Source organism: Argopecten irradians, chromosome 4 (assembly GCF_041381155.1).
Source record: "Argopecten irradians isolate NY chromosome 4, Ai_NY, whole genome shotgun sequence".
NCBI lineage: Eukaryota > Metazoa > Mollusca > Bivalvia > Pectinida > Pectinidae > Argopecten > Argopecten irradians.
The window spans coordinates 20088474-20111908 of record NC_091137.1 but is presented as its reverse complement, the minus strand read 5'-3'; the positions used below and the strand labels follow the sequence as shown (position 1 = coordinate 20111908).

General features: G+C 37.0%; 1 protein-coding gene across 1 annotated transcript; it reads left to right on the top strand.

Annotated features, from left to right (window-relative positions):
* The first annotated feature begins 1429 nt into the window (after positions 1–1429).
* LOC138320885 (kynurenine aminotransferase-like) lies at positions 1430–11279 on the top strand. The gene is made up of 12 exons (XM_069264171.1): positions 1430–1584; positions 3789–3840; positions 4393–4491; positions 5432–5581; positions 5771–5857; positions 5974–6093; positions 6348–6468; positions 7481–7647; positions 7949–8150; positions 8582–8655; positions 9375–9461; positions 10576–11279. Exons 1-12 carry the CDS (start codon positions 1526–1528, stop codon positions 10633–10635), a joined length of 1278 nt encoding a protein of 425 aa, XP_069120272.1. The 5' UTR covers positions 1430–1525; the 3' UTR covers positions 10636–11279.
* Positions 11280–23435: the final 12156 nt, after the last annotated feature.

The following is a 23435-nucleotide window of genomic DNA, read 5'->3' as shown; positions in this document are numbered from 1 at the left end:
ATCTATGTGTACACATATATATAGTCAAAATTCAAAGGTTTCCTTTCGAAGATATTAAAAATTAACAAATGACAAAACTTTAAACTTTGTCGCAAGGCCTTTCTTGAGGCATTTACAAATATTATTCTTAGTGTTGTTTACTGTTTTATTAATCTCGGCAAATGAAATGCAGAACTTTAAAGCATCAAACAGTAAACATTTTGCAGCATTGTGGAATTTATGTTTTTTATCATTAAAATTGATTATTGTTTACATTTTGAATTTTTTTTCTTTATAGTTAGTTGTTTAATTAACTTCTGTATTTTGTGAATTTTGTTCATTTTGCAGCATTGTGTTTTATGTATTCTTAAAATTTTTCTTTATAGTGAATTAACTTCTTCTTCCAGCACCTATGTAAAATTCACATTTTTGTTTCGTCTTGCAGCATCAAAATCATGTGTATAATATCATGTTTTTATAGCCATCAAAGCTATTGTACACATATTTTGCTTCATGTAGAATCTGATTATGAATGGCATTTTCAAGATAGTTCTGTCTTCCAGTGCTTTTAGTTCAATCACTTTACATGAAACCTTTAATATGCACAAAATTATCTGGGGATTGCACTTTCGTTAAGCATGTATTTTTGCACAAAATTACTTGTAAGTTTTCAAAATACGAATCACAAAGTTTATGTTCATTGCTTTTTCTTGTAGCCAATATTTTAATTAGTTTACTTGAGCATTTGTCTGCATGTCTATGAGCTTGTACTTTGTAGCAAGCATGTGTCTGCAAGCATAAGTGTGGTTACAGCTCCAGTGTCCTCAGTCCACATGGTGACTTACTCGCACTAACTGTATAGTTAGACACTTATGTACCACCTATTTATGAATTTTGCATATTGCTAGCTAGGACTCGTCCAACTATAGGTACAAAGGTTTCAGATTGTTCTGAGCTTCTAAAAATTATTTGTATGGTATTTCCTTTTATCTTTTCTTTTACTCCAGTGTCCAGAGTTTGCTAGTTTATTAAACTGTTTATTTTAAATCAATGCTATCTTTTTCTCCAAATACATGTTCAAAGTTTACAATATATATATGATGTGAATAATAAAGCAAGGGAAATAATAGTGGAGAGCTTATAATAAAAGTAATATATTGTAAAATTCAACATCAGAAAGCCCATTGATTCAATCTTTTTAAATGTAAATGATGAAAAACATATTAGTTTTGATTGATGTTGGAACAGTATGTTACATGCATGGCCATGTTGTGGTAACAGCAGCAAAATCTTCAGTAAAATGTAATTTGGATATTACTGATGACATAACATTGATATGAAATCAGGATTTGAACTTTGTTTCCTTCACTAACAATAATCAGTATTGGGCATTATTAGATTGATCGTGAGGTTACCATAGACTTCAGGCTGCTTCAAGAGGAGCTAGCTATTGAAGGTTCACACCTACCGTTTCTGTATAATAACTTGCTAATAATATTTCTAACATATATTTTAGGTTTTATTTATCTGTGTCTTACAGAGAAACATGGCATCTTCAAAACTAGGGCAGGCTACCAGGCTGAATGGAACAGAGAAGAATATCTGGTGAGGTTGTGTTAACACAGTTATCTGTGTTCTTTCTCAACACAGACATGTATCTTTACAAATCCTTATTACGATAAAGTAAAAACATGAACTTTCTCTAAAATACGGTTTCGAGATCTTAAATTGACGTGGGCAAAGTACAATATTTGTCAATTAGTCCCACCTACTGGTACTTGTGGACATCATCTGTTGATGTGCTTTTTGTAACATCATAATCACCGGAAGGTGGACTATTTGACTGTAAATTGTTCTTTACCAGTGTTCAAAAATAAACCGCCCTGTCTCGTCGCCTGTGACTGGCAACTTTTTTGTGTTGGGCAGACAATTTTTTCCCATGTAGCTGTGGTCCATTTGGCCGGTAATCGTTTGGAGTCCAGATAAAGGATATACAAAACAAAATGTTCAGTAATATTGTAGAAATCTTGAAGGTCAAAACTAGTTATGAAAACAAAACTTTTCGTACTATTTTTGGTTTTTCAATCAACTTTGTTGAAAGTCTACGATAAGTAATCCAGATATGACGGATAAAGATGTTAGTGAAACTAGTACTCAAACTATTAATTTGCTAGTAATCATATAAACTGCAAGAAATTAAAATTTAATGTAACTTTGTAATAGATCTGTAACTTTTAGCCAGGACTTCAACTGCTAGGGGTCAGCTGGTCCATAGGACCAGCAGGACAAAATCCTTAAGGGAGAACACTGTTCTATACCCATGTCGTTTTGGTATCTTGTAACACCCATATTTTTGGTGATTTCTTTTTAAAATAACTTTCCAAATTTTATCAAATTAATCTAGAAAGTAACTAAAGGCTACATCTATCTGTGTTATGATTCATGCCAAGATTTGGGTTATCTTGTTTGTATTTTTATTAGCTCACCTGGCCTGAAAGGCCGGTGAGCTTATGTCATGGCGCAGTGTCTGTCGTCCGTCGTCCGTCCGTCCGTCAACATTTCCTTTAAAAATCGCTACTAGTCATAGAGTTCTGCATGGATTGTAACCAAATTTGGCCACAAACATCCTTGGGGGAAGGGGAACAGAACTTGTATAAATTTTGGCTCTGACCCCCCGGGGGCAGGAGAGGCGGGGCCCAATAGGGGAAATAGAGGTAAATCCTATGTATCGCTACTTGTCCTGGAGTTCTGCATGGAATGTAACCAAATTTGGCCACAAACATCCTTGGGGGAAGGGGGAAGGAACTTGTATAAATTTTGGCTCTGACCCCCCGGGGGCAGGAGAGGCGGGGCCCAATAGGGGAAATAGAGGTAAATCCTATGTATCGCTACTTGTCCTGGAGTTCTGCATGGAATGTAACCAAATTTGGCCACAAACATCCTTGGGGGAAGGGGGAAAGAGCTTGTATAAATTTTGGCTCTGACCCCCTGGGGGCAGGAGGGGCGGGGCCCAATAGGGGAAATAGTGGTAAATCCTATAAATCGCTACTTGTCCTAGAGTTCTGCATGGATTGTAACCAAATTTGGCCACAAACATCCTTGGGGGAAGGGGAAAGACCTTGTATAAATTTTGGCTCTGACCCCCCAGGGGCAGGAGGGCGGGGCCCAATAGGGGAAATAGAGGTAAATCCTATAAATCGCTACTTGTCCTGGAGTTCTGCATGGATTGTAACCAAATTTGGTCACAAACATCCTTGGGGGAAGGGGGAAAGAGCTTGTATAAACTTTGGCTCTGACCCCCTGTGGGCAGGAGGGGCGGAGCCCAATAGGGGAAATAGAGGTTAATCCTATAAATCGCTACTTGTCTTAGAGTTCTGCATGGATTGTAACCAAATTTGGCCACAAACATCCTTGGGGGAAGGGGGAAAGACCTTGTATAAATTTTGGCTCTGACCCCCTGTGGGCAGGAGGGGCAGGGCCCAATAGGGAAAATAGAGGTAAATCCTATAAATCGCTACTTGTCTTAGAGTTCTGCATGGATTGTAACCAAATTTGGCCACAAATATCCTTGGAGAAGGGGAACAGAACTTGTATAAATTTTGGCTCTGACCCCCCGGGGGCAGGAGGGGCGGGGCCCAAAAAGGAAATAAGAGTTAAATATTCAAATTCCTTCAGAAAAGAAACAATGAACCTGTATTCAGAACATGACTTGACATTACAAACCAGGTGAGCGATACAGGCCCTCTTGGCCTCTTGTTTGTGTTTTATTATGTACGTATGATGAAATTGACTGCTGGTTGCATTGACAGGGTTGAGTTTGGAAAGTTAGCCAAAGAACATCAGGCATTGAATCTTGGTCAGGTAAGAATACTCATCATTTTTTGGGTTCAGTACTGTATTTGGCAGTTAGTGCAAGGGGCACTTTTTTATAAAAAATAAGAATGTTGAGAGGATGATTTATGGGACCAGATTAAGACCTTTTAATACTAAGATTATTGCAGAAAGCTACAAATCAATATGCAAAAGAAATGCATTAAAAAAACTTTGTATGCATATTATTAGTTTGCATTTAGTAAAGACTGAAATTCTAGGTCCATGGAAGTATACACTTGTAGCCTTGAAAAGGAGAGGGAACACTTATTGGGTCGAGTGAGGTAAATGAATCGTACTACAACATGTACATTCAAAATAATGTCTTGTGAGCTGATATCCTTTGTAAACTCACATGGTCTTGGCCTTTTCATAAATTATCTTAAGTTGAATGAACTCCAGCCAGATGTAATAAAAGTCATGTGTTACAACTACAGCATTTTCACCTTTTTACATATCAACTTTACACATAAAACAAAAGCACGATATAAAGAAGGTAGTCTCCACCATAGACAGTGTACTGGTAAAATTGATGTTTTACAGGGATTTCCCGATTTCAAACCTCCACAACATGTTATTGATGAGATGGTAAAAGCTGTTAACTCAGAAGATGCCTTACTAGCACAGTATGCCCGTAGTTATGTAAGTATACAAACAGTATGCCCCTAGTTATGTAAGTATACAAACAGTATGCCCGTAGTTATGTAAGTATACAAACAGTATGCCCTTAGTTATGTAAGTATACAAACAGTATGCCCGTAGTTATGTAAGTATACAAACAGTATGCCCGTAGTTATGTAAGTATACAAACAGTATGCCCGTAGTTATGTAAGTTTGCAAACAGTATGCCCGTAGTTATGTAAGTATACAAACAGTATGTCTGTAGTTATGTAAGTATACAAACAGTATGCCCGTAGTTATGTAAGTATACAAACAGTATGCCCATAGTTATGTAAGTATACAAACAGTATGCCCGTAGTTATGTAAGTATACAAACAGTATGCCCGTAGTTATGTAAGTATACAAACAGTATGCCCGTAGTTATGTAAGTATATAAACTAACAGCATAGTAATAACATACTTATAAATAATTGTGAAATAATTGTCAAAAATATCGTGAATGAAAAGTTTCAGTACTGCGATACAGTTACTTATTTTAGACACAATTTTATAAGGATGGAAGGTTTCTGGGAAAAGGATGTAGTAATGTGTTATGTAGACTTTGGTTCATGAGTGAACATAATCGGAAAGTATATATTATTGAGGTGTCCAAAAATGGATAGTAGAGTGTCACTGCTGATGAGCCCTAATAAGAATAAATCATTGATGTATAAAAAGTACCACCACACAGATAGGTAATGGCTGAGTGACAATCGTTTCCTGTGTAAATGCAATTGTTTGAAGCATGCAATGTATGCCTGTAGTAACATATTAGGTATACAAACACAGTACATAAGTGGAGTATTTTAAAAGTAATATGGGGGCTCTCTTCATAGCTTAAATAGTTTTTATTTTCTATGTTATGTTTTAAAAGACTACAGGAAATGTGTTGTATCTAACCGTCTGTAATTTTATGTAATAGGGTCACCCGCGACTGGTTAATGTTCTGTCTAAGCTGTACGGCCCAATCATGAAACACGAGATTAACCCATTGACAGACATCACTGTCTGTGTAGGAGCGTATGGTGTGCTCTTCTGTGCTGTCCAAGGTTTGGTGAACCCAGGGGATGAGGTGAGTACTACCAATATGATACTAACACAGTGACTTTCTCTATTTACATATATCTGTCCATATTATGAGTAAGTCATGTGTTTATGAGCAAAATGTCTTATTTCTACCTACAAAAAGTATAGAAAAGTTATTTATCCAACAAGATTTTTGTGTTTAACTAAATGGTTAATGTATAATCATTATCTACAGGTTATCATCGTTGAACCCTACTTTGACTGTTATGAACCGATGTCTATGGTAGCTGGAGCGACACCTGTATTTGTACCCATTAGACCAGTAAGTAGTATCTGTAAACAGATGGTGATGTCAATGTTTGTATATCTCTAACACAGGCTAGTGTATATATAGATAACAGCAATTTGGATATGATGTCCAATACTTGTGTATTTTAGACAAAAACTGGTGCCATGTCCAGTGCAGACTGGAAACTTGATCCTGAAGAACTGGCCAAGGCATTCAACAGTAAAACAAAGGCCATCATCATCAACAACCCAAACAACCCAATCGGCAAGGTAAGTGTCAACTACGAGGTGCTTGTATTAAGATAAATACTATCAGTAGCAGTAACAAAAGCCACCAGTAAATGGTCAGCCTATAATGTGAAGTTTTACCGTAATTTAGTTGGTGTTGGCCTTATGGTGAATTGTATTTAAATATAAGTCAGTTTACCTTGCGATGACCTCACGGTAACCTTTATCTTATTAGAGTAACCCTACATTGTAAAGTTTAGTGATTTGATGAATAATGATCTTTATCTTTTGTGTAGGTTTTCAAGGAGGATGAGCTCCAGGTGATTGCCGACCTTTGTATAAAACATGATGTTATATGTATAGCTGATGAGGTGTACGAATGGCTCACCTATGACAACTGTAAACATGTAAAGATTGGTGAGTATATATGTATACCTATCAGTCAGTCCAGTCTCTATCTTAGCACAGATTATATCATTTTATTTACCAACAATTCTTTCAACTGCTACATTTCTTTATCATGATGTGTTTCAGTGACGGCTTGTCTGCAAAAGTCTGTTGCCAATAATTGTCTACAAAAGTTTGTTGACAATGGTAAAACAATTTAAGAGCATTATGCAACTAGTCCGTAGAAGATGTCCTGAGTTTATGTAACATTGTCCCAGCTTAAGTAAGCAAAGCTGTTGATAGGAGATGTGTAAACACATCAATGAGCTACATTTCACTCAAACAATCTGTGATATCTGTTTTTCTTATGGTATGATCTATCAATAGAATTCATTTTACAGTTTTTGTATCACTCGCAACGGTGATACTATGGTGTTATTTTTCCGGCAGCGGCATTGTCATCAACATTTCACTCTAAAGTTTTGCATTTAGCTATGTTTCTCAAAAAGTTTAAGTCAAATCTTAACCATACTTTAAACATAGCTGAAGGACGTCGTTATCACATCAACACACCGAATAATTGCAGGATTCATTTCAGGCTGTGGGATGCATAGCTGTGAAACTTAAGGATGCCAAACTATTGAAGACTATTAAAGACTTGACTTTAAAGTTTTGCGTTTAGCTTTGTTTCTCAAAAATATAAATCCAATCCTAACCAAACTTAAAAAACAGCTTAGGGATATCATTATTACCTCAACCACCTCATTTATTGCAGGATTGATTTCAGGGTGTGGGATTCATAGGCTGTGAAACTTTTTGATGTTTAACTTTATTTTTTTGCTCTTTTTCTCAGAAGTCTTTAAATATTCCATTATAGTTATGTAATAAATCAACAATGCGGTACGGGCGATACTTATAATAACATGTAATTCTTGTATAGAATTAAAGTTCACCTGTGTGTTTTTCCTTTAGCATCCTGCCAGGAATGTGGGAGAGAATTGTTACTATTTGTGAAAACCTAATAACCTTTGTTCTGCTTTAGCATCCCTGCCAGGAATGTGGGAGAGAACTGTTACTATTGGCAGCGGAGGAAAGACGTTTAGCTGTACAGGATGGAAGCTAGGCTGGGCCATAGGACCACAATCACTCATTCAACCAATGCAGATCCTTCACCAGAACTGTATTTATACCAGCCCAACACCTATACAGGTAATTGTCTCGTTACAAGCACATACAGACATACAGGTAGCCCTCTTGTTAAAGGTGACACACTGGTACTGTATAACATGAAGTATTTGTGGGTACATTGTGTACAATGTATTTTCTTTCAACAAAATAACCCCAACCCCTTAATGTTGATAGGATGTACAACAAAACATGTGATATCCCCACCACCTCAGTAGTCAATAACAGAGTACTGGTTATTAGAGACATTGTATACAGGATACTTTCATGTGATACAGTATTGGTTTCTTGACATATTATGGCACTGTTTTCTCCCTTGTAACAGGAGGCAGTGGCCGCTGGTCTGGAGTACGAGCTGGATCTGAAAAATAAGAACCAACTAGACAACTGTTATCTTTACTCTCTGGCCAAGGAAACTCAACCCAAGCGTGACCAACTAGTGGCCATGTTACAGGACATTGGTATGGACGTTACGGTACCGGAAGGTGGATACTTCCTCATGGCTGACCTCTCCAAACTTAAACAAAGTAAGTCATGTTGAGGAACACTCATTAATGAACAGCTATTCTTACAACTACATTCCCAATGGTTAACTTAGAGAGAAATGTTTGAGGGGCAATGTAAAACTATACAGTGTAATAATCATAAACATTAGAAGAGAAGTGTTACATTGGCCGAATGGTTAAGGTATTCTGACATATTACCATTATTCCTCCACCTCTGGATTTCTAATTCTAATCCCAGTTGTATCATACTGATCAATAGGTGGGTGGTTTTTCTACAGGTACTCTGGATTTCCACCAGCAAAGTCACAATGATTTGTAATATGTATTGGCCCATACAATCATATCCAAATAAACACAAGATACATAGATGGACAGAATCTAAATTTATGCTTATTTATTGAGTATTTGACACTTGGTTTTCTGTTTTAAATTGTGTAACTTTTGTGTTTCAGAAATTCAAGTACCAGATGATGGTGCTGATGAGCCATACGATTACAAGTTTGTTAAATGGATGACAGCAACAAAGGTAGGTTTGAATACCTTAACATGTAACCTAAGTAATAACATAAAAACATGCAGTACCAAAATGATTGATTAAAAACAAATTCCATAAGTCATCTTACCAATTAGGTCAGGAACATTTTAAGTCACTGTCTGACACTTTTAGTTTAACTTACTGAAATTTTTCCAAGATAATACTTCATACATGGGAAAGATATATTTTATGTCCTTTGAGAGATTTGAGGAATTAAGATACCAATGAGAGGACGAATCAGATTCATTAGAAAATAAAAGAAAAAAGAATGCTCTGAGGCAAACAGACATAAAATTAGATTATAAGTTGGTCATGTACCTAGGCAGTTAACCAATGAAACATTTACTGTACCAGTATCTTACTTTTGCTGTGACTTCATTTCTTTGTCTCACACAGAAAGACTTTGTATTCCATGCCAATTTAAATTTATGATCCAGACTTATATAGTTTACCTGTATTTGAATTTATTTTCCTGATTTCTTATCGCTTGCAAAATACTTAAAAATTAATCACATGCGTAAAATAAGTTAGTTTATAGCAATGGTGATTGGTTATGCCCATAGGAATGGTTATAGCAATTGGTCCATTGCTTTTAGTTGCATGAATTTATGCCAAAAGTTTATACAATTGTATTGTAGAAATTGACAGTAATTTTTCCATCAGCCTTCTATTTCCAACCTTTATTATAAGTTATAAACCTTACATTGTAGAAATTGACGGCAATTCCTCCATCAGCATTCTATTCCAAGGGACATAAAAAGCTTGGTGAAAACTTCATGAGATTCTGCTTTATCAAGGTATATTTGCATTCTCACTGTAGTCCCACTATGTAACCTTACCAAGTGCAGTTTTCATTCATATAGACTATGAACTACAGCTGCTTATTTTGACGTCATTATCATGGTAGTGTCACAATTGTCGTGCCAGCAATCATGGAAAATGGCTGTTCAAATGGCTGTTCCATCCTTGACGATACCGAAAGATTTATCCATTATAGATGCGAAATCCCTTGAAATTCGGAATTTCATCATAAAATTGTAACCAAATTTAAATTATATGCATTGAACGTCTTTCAGGTGGCATTCATAGCCCATAAGAATGCCGACTGAACAAAGGCAAATTCAACATGAAGTGTGCTAGCTTCATAGAATTTGCCTCTGTTCAATTCATATGGACTATGAATGCCAATTAAATAATGTTCAATGCTTAAATGTACACAGTAAATTGTAACACCAACTGATCTTGTTTGCTTTGAGAGTTCATATTGACATTATATTTTTCACTATAATAAGTGCTCTTTGCTGTAGAGGTTTGTTCGCCTAACCATTCTGATACAGAATGGTGTATATTTCATGACAAAGAATTCATCATTCCTGATTTGTTTTTAAGGATTATTGTTAGCTGATGCAATTTATCTTCTGTCTACTGATCACTTTTCTTCAAACAACTTTTTAGTGGTAATCACATATTGGAATTTTAATTTGAATGGGAACATTTCTAGGAGATGGGATTGTAAAATATCCCATCATAGGGGGCTTGTAGTGGTACCTATGTCTGCTTCGTCCCATCCTCAGATCAAATGTCCCACTGCTACATATTCTGTCTTTGCATATTACAGAGTTACTTCCCTTGTGGGTGGGTATCAATTGTTAGGTCATTATTTTGTGAGTGCAATTCTCAAAATTTTCTTTGAAAAATATGACATTACGCTTATAATCACATGACATCACAATTAATACCTTCTCACAAGGGCAGATAACTGTAATATGCAACAACAGAATATGTAGGAACATAAAATATATCTTTTAGATATTTCTGTTTTATCTAATTTATATTTTGGCACTTCTACAGAACCATGGAGGTAACTGATATGTTATATTTTGTTTAACACTCTGTTATGTTTTATTTCAGGATCCTGAGACTCTAAGGAAGGCTGGTGTAATATTCAAAGAATGGAAGGGGACCATGTAAATGCCTTTCATGATTAACTTAACAACATGCCAGTATGAAATAATATACAGACTTATATCAAAATATAATATATAAATGGAGTGGGGGAGGGGCATATATCAAAATACTATAGGAAAAAGGGGGTAGAAACATTAAAGCGACTCCATCTGTGTATGCTAAACTACCTGCTTTGTTTCATTGAACTAACTCAAAGATTTTGTATGCTCTCCAGTATTGTCGACCCTCACAAATTTTTTACTTTTACTTTAAGAACACAGTACTGGGGGGAATAATTCCACCAAGTTCATGTTTACAGAGGTTGACTGGTGTACTTACAGTATGTGAATGTACTGGTGTGTCATTTTGTACGTAACCACAGCATGGTATTTGTAACTGCTGGTCGGGATGGGTTATCTCCCTCTGTTGCCATTGCTCAGATCTCATTAGAAGACTTGTAATATATATGCCACATAAAAGTTCAGATCGTGTTATATTGCCAATCATGTTATACTAACTGTTATGCATTTAGTGCTTGTTACCACTGTCTTGTGCTATGTACAGAACATTGGTTGTTTACACAACATTTTATTTCATGTACTGTGGTTTTAAATGCCTCATGGAAATTAAAGTTGTAACTATATCGTGGAATAAAATGTATTTTAATACAGTGTTTTACTTGATTACTTAGCTTAGCCTAACAAATATAACTTGTACTTAAGGTCTATTGACTATTTGGTAGTCACATTGTACTGTATTGGGATATTTTGAAATCGGGAAAATTTGGCATTCCTTATACCATATAGATTTTGGTGCATAACTTGATTTGATCAAAAGAAAAAAAAAGAAGAATTACTTTGTCTTTACACATAGATCCTGCAACAATGAAAACTGACGTGATTAGTTTTGAAGCCTTATTGATATAAAGACAACCTTTTGAAATATTGGTCTTCAATAAAAGTGATTATATTATGATTAATAGTTCACACATCTGTCGCCCTATGGATGGCTGTGTTGGTCGAAATGACGACAAGGAGTAGGGTAGAAGCTTGTTGACGGCTTTTATTCAAAGTGTAGACAAGAGTTCTCACTTTCTCTCTCTCTCAAAGGTGGCCCTAGAGGAGGCGGTGACGTAGGTGTATGTGAGGCGAAAGTACCCAGTCTGTCTTTTCCCGTCTGATGTCCGTCTAATTTCAGTCTGACTGGGGCCTATTGCGGCCCTCTATTTATAATGATTGGGTACGTGACTGGTACACGTGCCGTTGGGACAATGCTTGCCCCAAAGGTTACCCAGCTCATCATAAACTGTCAAAATTTACTAATTTTAATTCAGAATACAGCCTTACCGGCGCCTGATGCAGGCTTAACAAAATAGAAATGTTTTGATTTTCTGTCTGGACTTGGTTGAGGCTGGACAGAACCGCCTGTAATATGCACATTTTGCACAAACTATACTGCGCAGTTAAACAGGTGTGTGGACTACGCGATCAGGGGCGTAGCTTGCTCTATAAAAAAAAGCCCGGGCTTGCACATAAAAAATCCTAGTATGAGTTATTCATGGTCTGGTAAAGTTAAAACATCTATGTCGATCCGTTAAAGTCTTGAATGTAATTTAAAATCAAAGTTAAATAACCTAAACGTAGAGGAAATGGAAACTTGAAGTTGTATCTGTTGTGTTTAGTGCTTGTGTTGTTTGGTGCGTTAATATGAATCTTCTAAGACACAAGATGGCTTTTTCAAGCTTAAAACGATAGACAAACAAAGTCAAAGGACGACAGATGAAATATCGAAAAGTGACACATCTGAAATTATAGTGACACAGAGTAGATTCTACTTAGATAGTCTGCTAAAACCTGCCTATATTATTAGGCTTTATTTATTTATTTATTTATTTATTTATTTATTTATTTATTTTGCCAAATGTAAAGTCTATATATTAGGCAAAAAAAAAACAACAACAAACAAACAAAACTTATCCCAACAAAATCCCAACCCAGAGTAAATACACAATCTACTGACACATACTCTTGTTGGAACGATATAGAGAAATAAAACTTCCCGTCAAGATAGACTTTAAGAAGACAATTTAATGCTGTATTTTTCTATCAGTGCGACTTTTATGCCTTTTAATATGAGGCGCTGTTTTTATATTCATTCATTTTTTCACATATATGTATAATTCGATTTTTACACATAAAAAAATTCCATAACGTAAGAAAAAATCCGTCAATCTATCATCAAATCCCCTTAGAGTCACTCAAGATACTTGTAGGACTTATCATGAGATTTTCATACACTTTGTACTCAATATTAACGCATAATTTTCAGGTACAGGTAGAAAACAGACCTATACATTTGATTTTAATTAATCTAGTTTAGCAATACCAAGCATTATCAAACATCATTTTCGGGGCTAAACAATTCCTTTAAACCATTTTCCGTCGGGGGGCTTCGCCCCCCTGAACCCCCTAACCAGGGCGCTGCCCTGGACCCGCTGGGTGCCTAGGCGGCCCCCAGACCCCTCGCCTGGGCTTGCACATGTAAAAGACTCAAGCTACGCCCCTGGCGATGTCCTGTCATTCCTTCCAGAACATTCCACGTAGTCCCTACCATACCCATACCTATTCGGTAACAATTAATTAATAAGTTGGTCACCTAGTTTAACACGTGCATAGACCGTGCGATGTCCTGCCTAGTCCGCTAAACCTGCCTATATTATTAGGCTTTTTTTTAATTTTTTTTGCCTAATATATAGTCTATATATTAGGCAAAAAAAATAATAAAAAAAGCCTAATAATATAGGCAGGTTTAGCGGACTATGTCCTGCCATGCTTTCCAGAACATCCCACGTAGTCGCTACAAAGTAGGTGCCGTAACAATTTACTGATATTTCGGTCACCCAGGTTGGCCATGCCTTAAAACAACAACCTAACTCTGGCTGCAAACATGAGTAAACAATCCCGCGTTACTGACCTTTAAATATACTACACATCAATACTAGGTCTAAGCAACACTATATACACCACAATAATGCACTATGAAATTAAACACAGCCTAATAAATATATACATGGTTGTTATTAAATAACTAATACTTGTACTCTTATAAAATACACTATAATTTAACTCAGCCCCGCGATCCACAATTATACACGGCTAACATAACAACTTCTGTCAAGGTTCAACAGGTACCCCACTTCCTGTTTACCTAGCGGGAATATTCAAATATCATATCTATTAATGATATCCATGGGGACTTAAGCAGGGCTACTAGCCTGTCTATCTCTATAGGGTTACAATCGTCTATCACCAATAATATCATTGGGGCTTAAGCAAGGCTACTAGCCTGCCTACCTCTGTAGGGTTACAATCGCCCCTTTCTTCAAACAAGACAATATGTAAGGCATTTCTCAGAATGGCTTACATATTTCTTAACGCAAAGTATCAAGTATTATTAACATTTCAATTTACCACCGCCTCCTTTAAAAAAAAAAAAAAAAAAAACATTCCCTAAATAGTAACTAGTGGCCATTTCATTCATTTCTCCTTTCAACCTTCTTTCATTCGCATACGTCATGTACACTAGTATATTTTTAATTACCTTTTTACCTCTTTACCTTAATGCACAATATGTACATACACATATTGTAATTATCTTGGACGTTATACTTTAAACATCTCTTTAATATATTAATGCAATATAAAGTCTTATTTACAGTCACAGTTCTATGGTCACAACATCATAAAGTTGGCCAGTAATTATATTTCACAGTTCGTCCATTGTAGTTCAAACATATTTCACAGTTCGTCCATTGTAGTTCAAACATATTTCACAGTTCGTCCATTGTAGTTCAAACATATTTCACATTCACTTCCATTGTAGTTCGAACATACAATGTATTTAACAGTCACACAGTTCCATGGTAACTACGTCGTTGAAAATCAGTAATATTATTTCACAGTCACGTCCATTTTAGTTTGAACCTATTTAACAGTCACCGAGTTCCATGGTAACTTCATCGTTAAAAATCCTTCGTAATAATATGGCTGTTCCTATATAAAAAATTCACAGTTTATCTCCACAGTTGCTGCTTATTTAGTTATATCCAGAGCTTCTTTATGTTCTTAGGTCCGTTATCCACCACGGTTCTTGAAGAGGTCACATTTTGTCTTATCCGCACTAAGACATTGTGATTTTTTTTAATTGATTAACGTTAATGTCCAGACAAGAGTTGGTCTTGTTAACACCAAGACGTTCCGTATTGTCTTGTAATAACCGAGACATTATATGTATATCTTTGTCTCGTAAGTATCTTTAATCGTTAAATATCAAGGCATAATGTTTCACCGGGTCATTATCATTTCCTTCTTCACATTTAGACATTGTCTTGTTACGACCAAGACGTTACTTTATATCTGTCTATGGAAGACTGAGCTCTTTTCTCAAGTCTGGGTATATTACACTTCGTACTCGGGTTGTAAGGCAGTCTTGTTTACCCGATTCAATTCCTCCACTTCCTGATGGGGCAGTTACATCTGCCTCGGCGAGGTCAACGCCCTCAGGGTAACTTCCTGACATCAGTGTAGGTTTTTCTTTGTTTTCTTGTTCCTGGTGGATGAGTTCCTTGATGTATGTTGTCATCAATTCTTCTAAGGCTGTCATGTCTTCTGTGGATTGGTTACTTTTGTGTCTTTGCATGGGTCTTGAGGCTTGCGAGACACTCGACTCTGACCTTCCCCTTTTCACTGACCATTTACCTAACCTACATTTCTGACATTTATCCCTAATTCTCCTACGACATAAATATATCACTATAACAACAACTACTACCACACCTACTATCGACAAGTAGGTCGAGAGGGGCAAATCAGATCCCATGGGTTCAAGATCAAATGAATTGTCAAGTTCATTTATCAACTCATCAATGGGGATTTCCTTTATAGGCTTAAGTTTATGGGGTATCTTAATGTTTTTTACATTTGGTAGTCTTTGGGTCATTGGTTTCCAGAGTTCAATAGAGCCTACATAATAATTTGAAATCACCTGTTGAAAATGATCTGTTAGGTTATATTTACTCTCTGAATGATAATATGAGGGCAAGGTCATATATTCATTTGATGCAGAACAACCTTCCGCAAGGGATAAGGTGTCAATAGGGTATCTGGTCACCACAGTACCAGATTGGGCTCTATAGGGGCATTTCAGTGTAAAAGTCAAGGATCTATCATGGACAACTATCCATTGGCCATTGGTCAAATACTGGGCCATAGGGGAAGTGTTTGTATTTTGTACTTCTGTAGTACAATATTTAACTAAATTATTGGTCCAATTCATAAAAAGATTAACAATACATTTCTTCTTTCCCATTATAGTATACATTGGACTACGAAACCTGCAGTAGTTTTTAACGCTATTTACACATTGATTCATCTCCTCAATTGTCATTGTAACCAATTGTGTTTTCGCTTCATTGATTGCAAGAGCTTCTGCTTCTAATTTATAAGTCGCCAAAATATTTGTTTGATTCGATCCAAGGTACGGAAGAGGAAGGTTATGTGCTCGGTACACAGCAAACTTGCCAATCATGTCTATTAATGGAATGGAAATAACTACAATAAGGCTATCAGTACTAATAAGTGTCGTACAGGTCACTGTCTTATAAAATCCCCAAAGGTCAGTTTCCGGGTCAAAAGGTACTCTAACACCTGGGTCAAGTTTGCTTTCTACTTCTATAAGAAGTTCGTACAAGTCTGGGGGTGAAATGACTGAAGGGCTTAAATGTCCTAAAGATAGCATATTGATCTGAAGTTTCAAATGATTAAGATAATCTCTAGCTAATCCAACTAATTCCTTTGCTTCACTAAGGGCCCTGTCGATCTTAGTGTATGTACTTAAATATTCATCAATATCTTGTATTGCTTCTGTTAAATTTAGAGCTATGCTTCTTAGATTCTCTAAGGTATCAATCACGTCATTTATATTCCTTCTATTATCAGTGATTTGACCTTATGCAGCATGAATTATTGTTAAGCTTTCCCTTACTGCATGCTGAAGATTGACTTGATTACGTCTTAAGAGGTTTACGTTAGTTTTTATTGTAAAACAGGAAATTCAGTGCTTTACCTATTATAGGAATTAAAGCTCTTTTAGTTCTGGCTTGATGTAGTGTCCTAATGTCGGTAAGTTCTGACTGAAGAAAGTCTTGTGTATTTCTTAAATTTTCAACTTCATGGTTCAGTATTATAAGGTTGTTATTAAGACCTAATCTCGTTCTAGATGTTTCATGGTGTTTTATTGACTCTGCTATGATGCTTTTAGTTATTTCTGACAGACTAGTATTTAACTTTCTAAGAACTTCCTCGTAAGGATTAAGATTAAAAACAAAAGTTACAAGCAATAGGGTTTTTTTTACGGAGCCTTATATTTCGTTTTCTGAAACGATAAGAAACGATTCACTAATGTATCTCGTTATTGATCACGAAGAAAATATTGCAGACATTTTTAAATAGCTCTGAGTTGTCCTCAGAGTCTCTTGATATATCTCTCTTAACTTTCTTTGTCTGATTCTTAGAATCTACATCTTTTCTATTGTGGAGCCTATCATCTTGACATGTTTTATCGTGGAGATTTGGGGCGTAACTTCATTTGCTAATTTATTTATCGCATCAATCTCCGTGTCATCAGCAGTACCGCCAGTCTCAGACGCATCTACAAATCATCATCTTCATCATCATCGTCATCTGTCTGAGTGTCAGCGTTATTGTTTTCTTTTAACTTACCTTTCAATTGTGATAAAGATATAAGTTCATCATCTGAATCAATAGGACTAGCTTTGTCCAATTCTCGAGTCCGGAGCCTTTGTCTTAGCTCCATTAACGGAATATCATCCTCAGAGTCCGAATCTGACCTTTCTTGTCTTCTATATCTTATGACTCTTTTTAAGGATGTTTCCTCCTCAGACTCCTCTGAACTGCTCTCAGGGGGAACTACATATGTCGATTTCCTTAAAGGTCGACCTATATTATCTTTGGGCAACTCCCATTCATCAACATTTGCTAATCGTAAATGCCTCGCGTGTGTCTTCGTGACTTCACCTGTAAGCTGGTTTCTTACCTTAAAACTTACTGGTCCAGTTTGCTCAATAATCCTATAGTAAGGTGTCCATTTATTGTCCAGTTTTGAGGTACGCTTATGGTTTCTTATGTAAACCGGATCTCCTGTCTTAAGATTCTCGTCTTTACAGTTCCTATCAGCGAGTTTCTTCTGTTTCTTCTTCGCTTGCTTCATGTGTCTATGCACTAGAACAAAGGACTTATGTTGCTGCTCTAAGGCGATCTTGTGTAACTCTTCACCGGCATACCGCCGTCTTGGCTTTAAGATTGTGTCCAAGGGGAGTACTACATCGCGGTTATAAAGCAGGACGAAAGGCGAAGCCTTTGTTACCTCACTGGTATGAAATCTTACTGCGGCCAATACTTGGTTCAAGAAAAGATCCCACGTGTTAACGTTTTCTTTGATCTTCTTGGCCAAAATGTCTACCATCGTTCTATGAAATCTCTCCACTTTTCCATTTGACTGAGGGCAATAATAAGAAGTGGTAACATGGTGGATATTCAATGCTTCTAGTGTCTCCTTTACTGATCTAGCGATATTCTCTGAACCGTTATCTGTAACCAGTTCTAATACGCTACCATATCTTGGGAATAGTTCTTCCAAGATAAGATGTACAATGTTTGCTGCTGATTTGTCAGGGACTGGAAATGCTTCCGGAAAGCCAGAGTAAACATCTATGAACGACACGATGTATTTGTTTCCTGATAATGTCTGGGGATAAGGGCCTGACAAATCCATTGCTACCTTAGCAAAAGGGTATGGGGGTATCTGGCTGTTTGGAAGAGGAGGATGAGGGTTACTGTGACTTCTTGTCTGACAAGTCACACACTTTTCAATGTGTTGGTGAACCTTCTTGTATAACAAAGGAAAATAATACTTCTTTCTTATTACGTCATATGTTTTGTCAACTGCCATATGACCTAGGAAATCATGATACTGTCTTATCACCATTCCTTCAAGTTCCTTCGGAATGTAAAGTCTCAAGACCGGGTCATCTGATTCCGCGTTTGACAAATAATACACTAAGTTATCTACAACCAAGAAGCGCTCCTCCTCACTCTGGGTTGCTTGTCCATTACAAAGTCTAAGTTTCAGCTTTGATATGTCTTCGTCATTGTCTTGAGTTTTTCTTATGTCTATGTCTTTAGGGAGATCCATATGAGGTTTAACAATATCGTCTGGAGTATCAACTGTACTCTACAAAGTCTCTTGGTTTAAACTTGTTAGAGTTGAGAGCTCCAATCTCCAAGGCTCTGTCATCTACGTCCAAGACATCATGAATGTCTGTAGTTTCCTGGGTTTCTCCTTGCTTATCCTCAGCTTCTTCTGCTGTATCTGTTGGTAGTCTCGATAGTAAGTCCGCGCAACAATTAAATCTACCTTCAATATATTCTATCTTACAATTACAAGACGCTACAGTAAGGGACCATAAGGAGAGTTTCTTATTCAATGTCTTCTTGTCTGAGAATATGTAAGAAAGTGGGCGATGGTCCGTTCTTATTACAAAGGAACTGTTGTGTAAGTAGTTATCAAGCTTCTGAAGAGCATATACCACAGCAAAAGCTTCCTTCTCTATCACAGACCACCTACGCTGTGTTGGGCTAAGCTTATGTGACAAGTAATAAAGTGGCATTTCTTCACCTTCCTTTGTCTTCTGTGTAAGACAAGCTCCTATGCATGTGTCTGATGCATCTGTATAAAGCACATATGGTTGGTTTGGGTCTGGGTATGCTAGTAGAGGTACTACTGTAAGACTTTCTTTAAGATAGTCAAATGACTTCTGACATTCTTCAGTCCATGGTTGGTTAGTTCTGTAAGACATTCCGCTATTTTTGAGAAGTTGGGGATGTGCTTCCTGTAGTAACCGCACATTCCAATGAATGCTCTTACATCTCTTACGCAAGTAGGGGTTGGTAAGGCCCTAATAGCTTCAACTTTCTTTTGGTCCGGCTTTACACCTTTTTCCGCAATCATAAAGCCAAGAAATTCCGTCTCTTTCTTGAAGAAAGTGCATTTCTTAAGCTTTAGTTTGAGTCCATGTTGTCTTAATTTGTTGAAGACTATCTGTAAGTGTTTCAGGTGTTCTTCGGCTGTCCTACTGTAAATTATGACATCATCAAGGTAAGCTGTGGCGAATTGTTCACATCCTTGTAAGACAATATTCATCAATTCTTGGAAGACAGCAGGGGCGTTACTTAGTCCGAAAGGCTTCTGTTGAACTGAAATAGTCCTTTGTGACAGGCAAAAGCTGTCTTTTGTTTACTTTCCTCGTCGAGTTCTACTTGCCAATATCCACTTTTCAAATCTAATGTAGTGAAATGTTTTGAGTGTCCTAGGAGGGTCAAAATGTCATCTATCAAAGGAAGAGGTACTGACATCGGGGTAACGATCTTATTTAAACTCCTAAAATCTACACACATTCTCTTACTTTCATCTTTCTTATCAACTACCACTAAGCCAAAACTCCAGGGACTTCTAGACCTATCTATGACCTTTGCCTTTAACATCTCGTCAATGGCTTCGTCCACTACTTGACGTTTCTTCAGGGGTGTCCTGTAAGGTCGGTTCTTAATTGGTTTGTGATCTCCTGTTTCTATATGCATCTTAACTGTTTTTGTATGTCCAAGCTGAGAATCCTTTTTGGCGAATAGATCCTTGTTTCTTCTTAATATATTTAGTGTCTCAGCATTGTACTCGTCTGGTACATCTACCTCCTTAAAGTTTTATTCGTCTTTGTCATCGTCTTTTGTCTCAGTTATACTAGAAATGTCTTTGTCTTCTAAAGCCTGTGCTTTGCCTACTACACTTCCTCGTTTTAGGTTAATCGTCCTGTTTGTTTGGTTAAGTATCAAGATAGGTATTTTGCGAGGGTTCGTGACCTTTGTTACACCGTTTTGTAAGGTCAAACCAGGTTCATCATATATACAAGTGTCATTTGGTGATATCTCTAAGAGCTTTGATCCTGGTATCTTAAAAGTTCTTGGGAGTCTTACCTGACATACCGTTGCCGTTTGCGGTCTTAACAATGTCTTGTGGGTGGTCCTTATTATTGAGGCAATATGTATGTCTTCCTCTAATTGAACATAGGTCTTACCTATACGCATACATGCAAGGTCAAAATACATTCTAACGCCATTTTGTTTAAGAAAATCTAAACCAAGGATGCAGTTTCTGTTCATGCCATCAACAACATAAAATTTATGTCTTAAGGTCAAATGTCTTATTTGAAATGAAATGTCTGCTGAACCTATTACCTTGAGCGGTGTACTGCTGACGGATTGGAGAGTCATGCTTTCTTTTCTTAGTCGTGGTTTGTTCGGTAACATCTTAAAAATCCTATTGCTGATTATGGAAACCTCAGCACCTGTGTCTAAGAGAGCTCTTAATTTTTGTTTACCTATTTTTATCACAGTTGTACTTGGGTTACCTGATATTTCTATTTTCTTAGACACATGCTTCTTATTTCTTTTCAACCTCGCCCCATCGGTTTCCTTATGAAGCGAGGTCTTTAGTTTAACGGCCTACCTTTTCTATTTAATTGGGGGCAGTTCTTTCTTATGTGACCTTCTTCATTACATTGAAAACATCTGAATTGTGATCTTTGTTTATTTGGACCTAATGACTGGACTTGTGGGGGGTTCTGAGTTTGCACTCTGTTACATGTACTATACGACCTATTTTGACTTTGGTTCTGATATCTGCTATTGTCTGAATACCTATTTCTAGGGGCTCTATTAGGGGGAACCTGCCTCTGTGTTTCCCTAAAACTATTTCTGTCTTGTACTGGGCGTGGTCTATGTCTTATGATATTGTTTTGTTTACATTTATAACACTGTCTCTGTCTGGTGTGGTCAATGTCCATTGGTACTTCTCACAGGGACCTGGCACGATTTTTTTGAAACTAACAGTATACATATATGTATATATATTATAGTATCAAGGGTATGAACTCGGCGGTCTAGAAAAACTGACCTATTTTTTTAAAACCGTGATTATTTTAATAAATGGGTTCTATACAACATTGACGGATATCTTACCTTAAAGAGAAATATCTTATATTTCCATTCAGTGCTTGATGAATAAAATTGGCCAAGTATTGACGATTTACGAAAAAATTGCTAGGTAGACATTTCCCTGTCCGGTCGAAATGTCGTCTCGGCTCTAATGGGTACCTCAAAAACCAAGCCAAAATCACAAAATCCACGCTTGTGGTGGTAAACAGTACCCATAACTGTGTTCATCCACAATCTCCTTTGGAGGTGTCATGACCCGTACTTTGTAAAAACTCCATTTAAACATCGTGTAGCTCTGTTACATTAACCGTCACCGCCATGTTCATTTGTTTTTCGGAACGCTTCTCGAGTTTACCCACAAGCACAACACTACATAATTTGCATAATGTAGTCACGATATGTAAAGTCGAGGAGCGTTCCGAGAGAAAAATGAACATGGCGGTGACGGTTAAAGTAAGTGAGCTACACGATGCTTAAATGGAGTTTCTACAAAGTACGGGTCATGACACCTCCAAAGGAGATTGTGGATGAACACAGTTATGGGTACTGTTTACCACCACAAGCGTAGATTTTGTGATTTTGGCTTGGTTTTTGAGGTACCCATTAGAGCCGAGACAACATTTCGACCGGACAGGGAAATGTCTACCTAGCATATTTTTCGTAAATTTCCTGATATATCAAGCCATAACTTCGTCAATACTTGGCCAATTTTGTTCATCAAGCACTCAATGGAAAGATAAATTATTTCTCTTTAATGTAAGATATCCGTCAATGTTGTATATAACCAATTTATTAAAATAATCAAGGTTTTAAAAAAATAGGTCCGTTTTTTTCGACCGCCGAGTTCATACCCTTGATACTATAATATATATATATGTATACTATTGGTTAAAAAAATTCGTGCCAGGTCCCTGTGGTACTTCTCGCCTCGTGTTAGTTTCGTTATGTCTAAGGTTAAAGTATGTGTCTCGCGTAGGGGCTACCTGAGGGTCATATACATGTTCCTGTCTTGGCCTTAAGACCATGTCATTATCATTATTCATGTCTTGTCTTAGATTGAACCTTTTCCTAAGGTTCTGTTCGCGCATAGCTATATGTACCGCCCTCTCTAATGTGTCTGGGTCCTCGCGCATAACCTTCATCTTAACATAGTCGAAATGCAACCCATCACAAAAGGCGTTAACTAATTGTCTTTGAACAATGCCCTTTTCACATTCCTGAGCATCAGGATACGCGTCTTCTGCTACTTGCAGGAGTCGTTCAGCGTATATCTGGACGCTTTCGTCCTGTTTCTGTATTGTTTTACGTAATAAGGCCATAGCTTGATGCGAATCTGTTATGTCAGCGAATCTTTGTTTGAGGAGTTTCTTAAGGTCCTCCCAAGACAGATCTCCCTCTAAATCGTCTAAATATCGTTTGATAAAATCCCCTACTGAACCTACACTTGTTTGATACGCTATATTAGGGATTTCCTTGTCATCTAGCCCTACTAATTTTTCGTATTTTTCTATTTCTTTTATCCAGGTCTTGAATTTAGTGGGGTCACCGGCTCAAATGACCTAACGACCTGGAAAACTCCCTGCGCTGTCATAGCTGCAGAGAAGTTCTTAAAATGTTGTGCCATGTTTCTTAACACTACCTCACTATCGTCCTGAGCAATATTCTGATCTGGGGGCATATTTTTTTTATTTTGTTCTG